This window comes from Erinaceus europaeus, chromosome 3, assembly GCF_950295315.1.
Source record: "Erinaceus europaeus chromosome 3, mEriEur2.1, whole genome shotgun sequence".
NCBI classification, from domain to species: domain Eukaryota; kingdom Metazoa; phylum Chordata; class Mammalia; order Eulipotyphla; family Erinaceidae; genus Erinaceus; species Erinaceus europaeus.
Genome location: NC_080164.1, coordinates 160,477,606 through 160,485,262, shown reverse-complemented (window position 1 = coordinate 160,485,262; position 7,657 = coordinate 160,477,606). Strand labels below are relative to the sequence as shown.

Sequence of the window (7,657 nt, the reverse complement as noted above, 5' to 3'; positions counted from 1 at the left end):
GTCAATAACTAGCTGACATTTCAACTCATCTCATTCTTGAGAAAAAGATCATCTGGATTCATTGCTCAGTTTTCTTTATTAAATTGTGTGTATTTATTAATGAAAGTGAAATGCAGGAGACAAGAGGAGAGGAGGGGAAGGGAAGGGAGGGGAGAGGGAAGGGGAGGAGAAAGGGGAGGGGAGGAGAGAGGAGAGGAGAGAGAAGAGGAGAGGGGAGGGGAGGGGAGGAGAGGTTCAGGGGAGAGGAGAGGAGAGGAGAGGAGAGGAGAGGAAATGGAAGGGGAGGAGAGGGAAAAGGGAGGGGAAGAAAGGGAAGGGAGAGGTGAGTGGAGGGAAGAGAGGGGAAGGGAGAGGAGAGGAAAGGGGAGGGGAGGAGAGGGGAGGGGAGGAGAGGTTCAGGGGAGAGGAGAGGAGAGGAGAGGAAATGGAAGGGGAGGAGAGGGAAAAGGGAGGGGAAGAAAGGGAAGGGAGAGGTGAGTGGAGGGAAGAGAGGGGAAGGGAGAGGAGAGAGGAGAGGAGAGGAAAGGGGAGGGGAGGAGAGGGGAGGGGAGGGGAGGGGAGGAGAGGAGAGGAGAGGAGAGGAGAGGAGAGGAGTGGAGAGGAGAGGAGAGGAGAGGAGAGGAGAGGAGAGGAGAGGAGAGGAGAGGAGAGGAGAGGAGGGAGGACTGCTGAGCTCTAGTTTATGGTGGTTCTGAGGATTAAGTCTGTGACTTCAGAGCCTCAGGCATGAAAATCGTTTGCATAAACATTATGCTGTCTTTCCAGCCACTATAAACTGGAGAGAATAAAAGATTGTGTCCTTGAAAGATACAATGCTCCTTTGAAGTCAAATGTTCTTATCACCACAAGCCTTTTATTTTATTCTATTTTAAAATAAAATCTTATTGGTTTACAATAGTATATAATTTTTGAGAGTATGGCACTCATCACCAAAGTTCTAGTGACATTCCTATTATCAGATGACTGACTTCTTTCTATATTATTTTACCTTAACCCCCCTTCTGAAACCATCATTTTTTTTTCAGAATCCAAGTTACTTTTTGTTTTGATTTGTTATATAATTTGCATTGGTTAATTTTTCTCCCCACTTTTGGGGGAGGGTTTACTGTATAGTTTACTATACAGAGGTTTAATGGTTTACTGTACAGTTGCTGGCACATAGGTGTAGTTCCACCCAACATAGCTCCTTTTCCACCACCATACTCCAGATGACCTTAGAAATTGTATTATTCATATATATATGCTTTTTATTAATTTAATAAAGATCAACATGACCATAGGATAAGAGGAGTACAATTCTACACAATTCCTACCACCATAATTCCGTATACCATCCTCTCCATTGAAACCTTTCCTGTTTTTTAACCATCTGGAAGCATGGACTCAGGATCATTATGGGATGCAGAAGGTGGAAGGACTGGCTTCTGTAATTGTTTCTCCAATCGACAAAGGCATTGACAGGTTGATCCATACTCTCAGCCTATTTCTAGCTTTCCCTGGTGGGACATGACTCTGGAGAGGCAGGATTCCAGGACACATTGGTAAGATGTTAATTTTCTTATTCTTTCTGATTCATTTTATTAATCGTAATTATTTCAATTACCTACCGTGTTGCTACAAAAAGCACAACTCTATTTTTAACACCATTAGATAACTATCTATGTATGGCACCTTTTTATCCAGTCATTCATCAATGGCTATTTACATTGTCTTCCTGCTTTGTCTGATGTGAATGATAATGTTGTAATTATAGGAACTTTGAGGTCAGGGAATGAATAGGAAGAACCAGACGCTGCTGCACCACCCAGAATGCAAGTTCCCCAGGCATACATGTTCTTCATGCTATTAGGCTAAGGAAACAAATGTTGCATGGGGAAATGGGAGTGGTAACATGTGTAGGTGTGGCTTAGAAAGGAAGTGAAGGTGGGCCTTGAGAGTTTATAAGAAACTGTTATAGGCATGGTTTCTCCCACTCTCTGCTGAGGTAGGACCATGGTAAGACCATGACTAAATGGCTCTCAAGCTCGACTTTTTTACTCACAGCCCACCTGTACTCTAATATGTGGTTGTTTTCAGTTTTTTGAATAAAAAAAAATTACTGGAAATCATGCTTTCTCCTCAGATCTTTGTTGAGTATATGTATGACAAGTCTTTAAATATGTGGAGAAGGAACTCAGTTTTATTCCCTGAATACAAGAATATATATATATATATCCTTTGAACTGTTGTCTTCATGACCTTTATATAAATACATGGAAGTGATGTTGTAAATCATGTATCAATAGTATTTTTTCATTCTTATTTTTTTTGAGAAGATCATTTTATTTTAGATGGATACTAGTTTATTTATATGTATATGTTCAATGTAGTCTCTTATTCTTTGCATAAATGTAGTAGCATATATAATTAGTACCTATTTCCTTCATAATGCTTTTTATTAAATTTTTCAGTCATAATTTTCTTTTTTAAAATTTTAATGTCTTTTTAAGTATTTATTTACTCCCTTTCATTGCCTTTGTTGTTATTGTTATTATTAATTATTATTAATAATATCAATATTATTATTATATTATATTATATATTATTATATTATTATTATTGTTAATATTAATATTATTAATAATATTGTTATTATTAATGTCGTCGTTGTTGGATAAGACAGAGAGAAACGGGAGAGGAGAGGAAGACAAAGAGGGGAGAGAAAGACACCTGAAGACCTGCTTCACCGCTTGTAAAGTGACTCCCCTGCAGGTGGGGAGCTGAGGGCTCGAACCAGGATCCTTATGCTGGTCCTTGCATTTCCATTCACATGTGCTTAACCCACTGTGCTACCGCCCGACTCCCCTTCATTAATTTCATAGTGAATTTAGCTAGTGTTATATCAATGCTGTTTAATAATTCAAAGAGCTATCCCTTTGTTTTGTTGATGACGTGTCATCATTTTGATTTCATGTCATTCGTTTCTACTTTAAATTTTATTATTTTCTTTATACGGATGATTTTTCTTTTTGTTCTAGTCCCTTAGATGTGAAGTTGGAGTATTCACTTGATATTTTTTTTATTTATTATAGGGACCTGCATTGTTATCTACTTCTCTTTTAATATTGCTTTTGTTGAAAGTACGGGATCTGATAATTCATACCTTAAGTTTTATTAAACTCAGTGTAAAACTTATTGTTACCTCTTATTTCTTTAAAATTACACTGGATCATGCCCTTAAATATATATGTTTGAGATACTGTTAGTTTTATTTTATGTTTTTTTTTTTTCTTAGCTTCATTGCATGGTGAACTGAAAAAGGAGACTTGATATAATTTCATTTTTTATACACTTAGTTTACTTGCTACCCTAAAATATGATCTATCCTTCAGAATGTTCCATTTGCATTTGAAAATAATTTGAATTTTATTTCTTTTTAGTGAAAGAGAGAGAGAAATTCAGAGGGGAAGAGGAGATAGAGCTATAAAGTTTCTGTTGAAAAATATGGTCAGGGTATCTTTATATGTTGCATATTTTTCCCCACTATCACTTAACATTTTTATCATTGACTTGTGCTAATTAAACAACTATATGCTTTGATGTAGGCGATTTTATTATCATAGAAATTTGGAAATACTACCAGCTTCCTGGAACATTCTTTTCTTAGGTTTGGAAATTTTTCAGTTATTATTTCCTAAAATAGGCTCTCATTCTCTCTTTATTCACACTTTGCATAGTCATCATCTTTGTATCCTACTCTAATTGACTATATATAATACCTGTAGAGATTTTTAATTTTTCCCAAGTATTGTATTTCTCTCCCCTTTTGGGTGTAATTTTATCTTCAAATTCAGGAGTAGGAATTGGTTTAGGTGCGACATAGAAAGGAAGAGTTTGGAACCATGGGGGAAAAAAAGGCAAATATATATTGATATATATAAATAGTTGTAGAAATGGTAGTTAACCCATGTCTGCAACCTTGGGAGAACTGCTGAAGTTTCCAATATAGGGGATGGAGGTCCAGAACCCTGGTGGTGGGAATAGTGTGCACTTATACCCCATTACCTTATAATTTTGAGTATCAATATGAAGTCACTGAAAAATTAAAAAATAAATAAATAAAAATAAAAGATTTTCATGCCTGAGGCTCCACAGTCTCACATTCAACCCCCTGTGCCACTATAACTGAGCAGTACTTTGATTTCTCTCTCAATAAAATAAAATATATAGTTTTTAAAAGAATGATTTTTTTAAGTTATCTTTCTCTTGCCTTCTGTCTTAGTATTTAACTTATTAATATTTATGCTTATTTTTTTCTCAATAGGAGGTACAACACTCTAATTTTGGAGCTATAATCTAATTCTCAGGAGCTTGGGCATATACAGAATAAGATAATTTAAAGGAGGAGGGAAGTAGGACTTCAACATGATGGCTGTGGTACTGGCAGTGTTTAAGGTTAAGGCCCGGCCATGGGCGGGCTGGGTTGGAGATAGTGGTGTTTATTCTCCTTAAGGGCCTTCAAGAGCACAGCAGGAACCAAGCCTGAAAGCCTGGCCAGCGCCATCACCTTTTGGCTTCTGGCTTGGAGGTGGCATAGCATTCAGATTCTAAATGGTTTCTAAGAAGTTGGGTGCAGATCTTCATGGGACTTTCAGTTACCTTGATGATGTTACATTTAAGATAGGAGACAAATTCAAAACACCAGCTAAAGTTGGTCTACCTATTGGCTTCTCCTTGCCTGATTGTTTGCAGGTTGTCAGAGAAGTACAGTATGACTTCTCCTTGGAAAAGAAGACCATTGAATGGGCTGAAGATATTAAGAAGATCCAGGGAAGCAAAGCTCAGGGCTGAAGAAGCTGAGGCTAAAGTGAATTCTAAGAGAGGTCCAGAGGGTGACAGCATAATGAGCTTCTCCAAGACTCACAGTGCAGCCAGGATGCTGCCTCCCATTAACCCCATCCTCGCCAGCTTACAGCACAACAGAATCCTCACCCCCACTCACATCAGCAGCAGTGCCATGAAACAGAAAGTCCTCAGCCCACCCCACACCAAGACAGATTTTAACCCAGCTAACTTTGAGTGTGAAGAAGACCCATTTGATAATGTGGAGTTAAAAACTATTGATGAGAAGGAGGAACTGAGAAATATTCTGGTAGGAACCACTGGACCCATTATGGCTCAGTTATTGGACAGTAATTTGCCCAGAGGAAGCTCTAGGTCTGTATTACAGGACGAGGAGGTCCTGGCATCTCTGGAGCAGGCCATCCTAGATTCCAAGCCTCTTCACAAACCTAACGGCTTTATAACCTTACCACAATTGGGCAACTGTGAAAAGATGCCACTGTCTTCCAAAGTGTCCCTGCCCCCTGTCCATGCAGTAAGCAATATTATATCCCTGTCCTTTCCCAAACTTGACTCTGATGACAGGAATCAGAAGACCACCAAACTAGCAAACACTTTCTATAGCATATCCTGCTTCCGCAGTGACAAGTTCCAGAGTTCCCCAAAGCTTTCTACCCAAAGCAGTGCCAGTGAGCTCAATGGGCATCATACTTTTGGACTTTCAGCTTTGAACTTGGACAGTGGTTCAGAGTTGCCATCTCTGACCCCCTCTGACCTGACTACCCAGATGCCTTCCCTCTCTGTATTGTCTGTGTGCACAGAAGAGTCATCACCTCCAAATACAGGTTCCATGGTCACACCTACTAATTTTTCAATGTCACAAGTGCTCAACACGCCAAGCTGTCCCCAAGCTTATTCTGAACTATAGACACTCTCCCCCAGTGAGCAGAAGTGTGTGGAGACAGTGGTCAACATGGGCTACGCGTATGTGTCCTGAGAGCCATGAAGAAGAAAGGAGAGAATACCTGATTATCTCAAGCAGATACCTGATTATCTCTTTGCACACAGACAGCTCTGTGAGAAGGGCTTTGACCCTCTCTTAGTGGAGGAGGCTCTAGTGTTCAGAGGATGCACCAGTGTTCAGTGGATGCACCAGTGTTCAGAGGAAAAGATGCTGGAATTTCTTCAGCTAATGAGCAAATTTAAGGAAATGGTCTTTGAACCAAAAAACATTAAGAAGTCCTGTTTTTACACAACAATGACCAGGACAATGCTCTGGAAGATCTCATGGCTCAGGCAGGAGTCTGCTGAGATCAAGCCCTGCCTCAGCCCTGCTGTGAACTAGTCCTGCAGGGGCCCCTGCAGACCCCACCTACAGGCAAAGAGAATGGGGGTTCACTTCCAGATTTTCCTTTGGGTGTGGAAATCAGATGTGGGGGACTCTGCTCTCAGTCTCTGAGCCTAGGCCTTGAGCTAGAGAGAATATGGGGAAGGTTGGGCATGTAAATGTTCCCAGAACCATCCTGGCTTCTTCCATATTAAATGTACTTGTATTTTGAGAAGTGTCATTCTCACTATGGCCCTCCAGAGACATCCTGATCTTTTTGGAGTCTGTATGTCTTCAGCAAAACCGGACCTGGCTGCCAAACGAGTTAGCAAGAAGGGGTGAGAGGGCCAGATTCAGTGCTGCTGTGGGGCTAGATGCTTCCCTCCCCTGTCCTATGGATTGAACTCTAACCCAAGTTGAGTGTAATGGAAAGGTTCTTCCAGGTTTTTGCCCCCCCCTTTTAACATAAGTCTTAGTGTTACACTGGTTTTGCAGTGTCTATGAGGGCCCTAAGTTTGCCTCTTCTGCCAGGCAGTTCACCCCTCTCATGGCCCAGCCCTTTTCTGTTGGCTAGGTTTGGACCACAGTTCTCAGCTACCCAGGAACTTTGAAGTCTTTTGCTTCTGGGGAAAACTTGTCAGTGTAATAAATCCTGCCCCACCCCTCCACCCGCCTTGCTCAGAGTGGGGGAGAAACAGGCTGCAGTTTAGTTGCCCAGCACTAATACAACCTCAGTTCTCCTTGGAGAACGGCCTCCCTCTAGCACCTGCTCTAGGACGACACAATAGCACCTAGTCATAGATAGCAGTCTCTTTGGTCTGTTTTGTATTATGCTGTACATCATTAACTATCTAAAAACAAAGGTTATACAGTCTTGATGAATCTAAAGTAATTTGCTAACTATTTTGATTCTTCAGAGAGAACTACTAATAAAAAATCTAAATGGAAAAAAAAAACATAATTTAGAAGTTTCTTGTATGAAGATAACCAGTCTACATTAAAAAAAAAAATCTCTCACTGTTATTCCACTGGACATTGGACCTGTTTCCAATTTGAGCAAATTGTCTTGGTCCCAAAGACCTCATCCAAGCCCTATCACAGATATATGTTGCTAGGAAAGACTTGCTCCAAAGCCAAAAATTCCCCGATTTTCCAAGAAACAATGGTAGATACTTAGTCTTCTATGACACACTAATCACAGAATCTTACTGCAGTATTGAACCTCATCATGCAGTTGGTGGGCTCCTTCCTCACTGGCATCAATCATTAAAGTCCTAAAGATCTGGGTATCCCCAAAGTTCTGACCCTTCTACTTACTTTTCTTTATTGGGGAATTAATCTTTTACATTCAACAGTAAATACAATAGTTTGTACATGCATAACATATCTCAGTTTTCCATATAATAATACAACCCCACTAGCTGACCCTTCTACTTGTTCCAGAAAATATACATGGTGTTGTCTTCCCTGATGGGCACAAGATTTAAGCTGTTCTCTTATAGCCTGTAG

At 40.1% G+C, this 7,657-nt stretch overlaps 1 protein-coding gene across 1 annotated transcript; it reads left to right on the top strand.

The window, feature by feature from the left end:
- The first annotated feature begins 4,584 nt into the window (after nt 1–4,584).
- On the top strand, nt 4,585–5,933 carry LOC103110130 (ubiquitin-associated protein 1-like). Its single transcript, XM_060188632.1, is given in 2 exon segments — nt 4,585–4,805; nt 4,807–5,933. Coding segments are annotated over 2 exon segments (1,158 nt in total). The 5' UTR covers nt 4,585–4,590; the 3' UTR covers nt 5,750–5,933.
- Nucleotides 5,934–7,657: the final 1,724 nt, after the last annotated feature.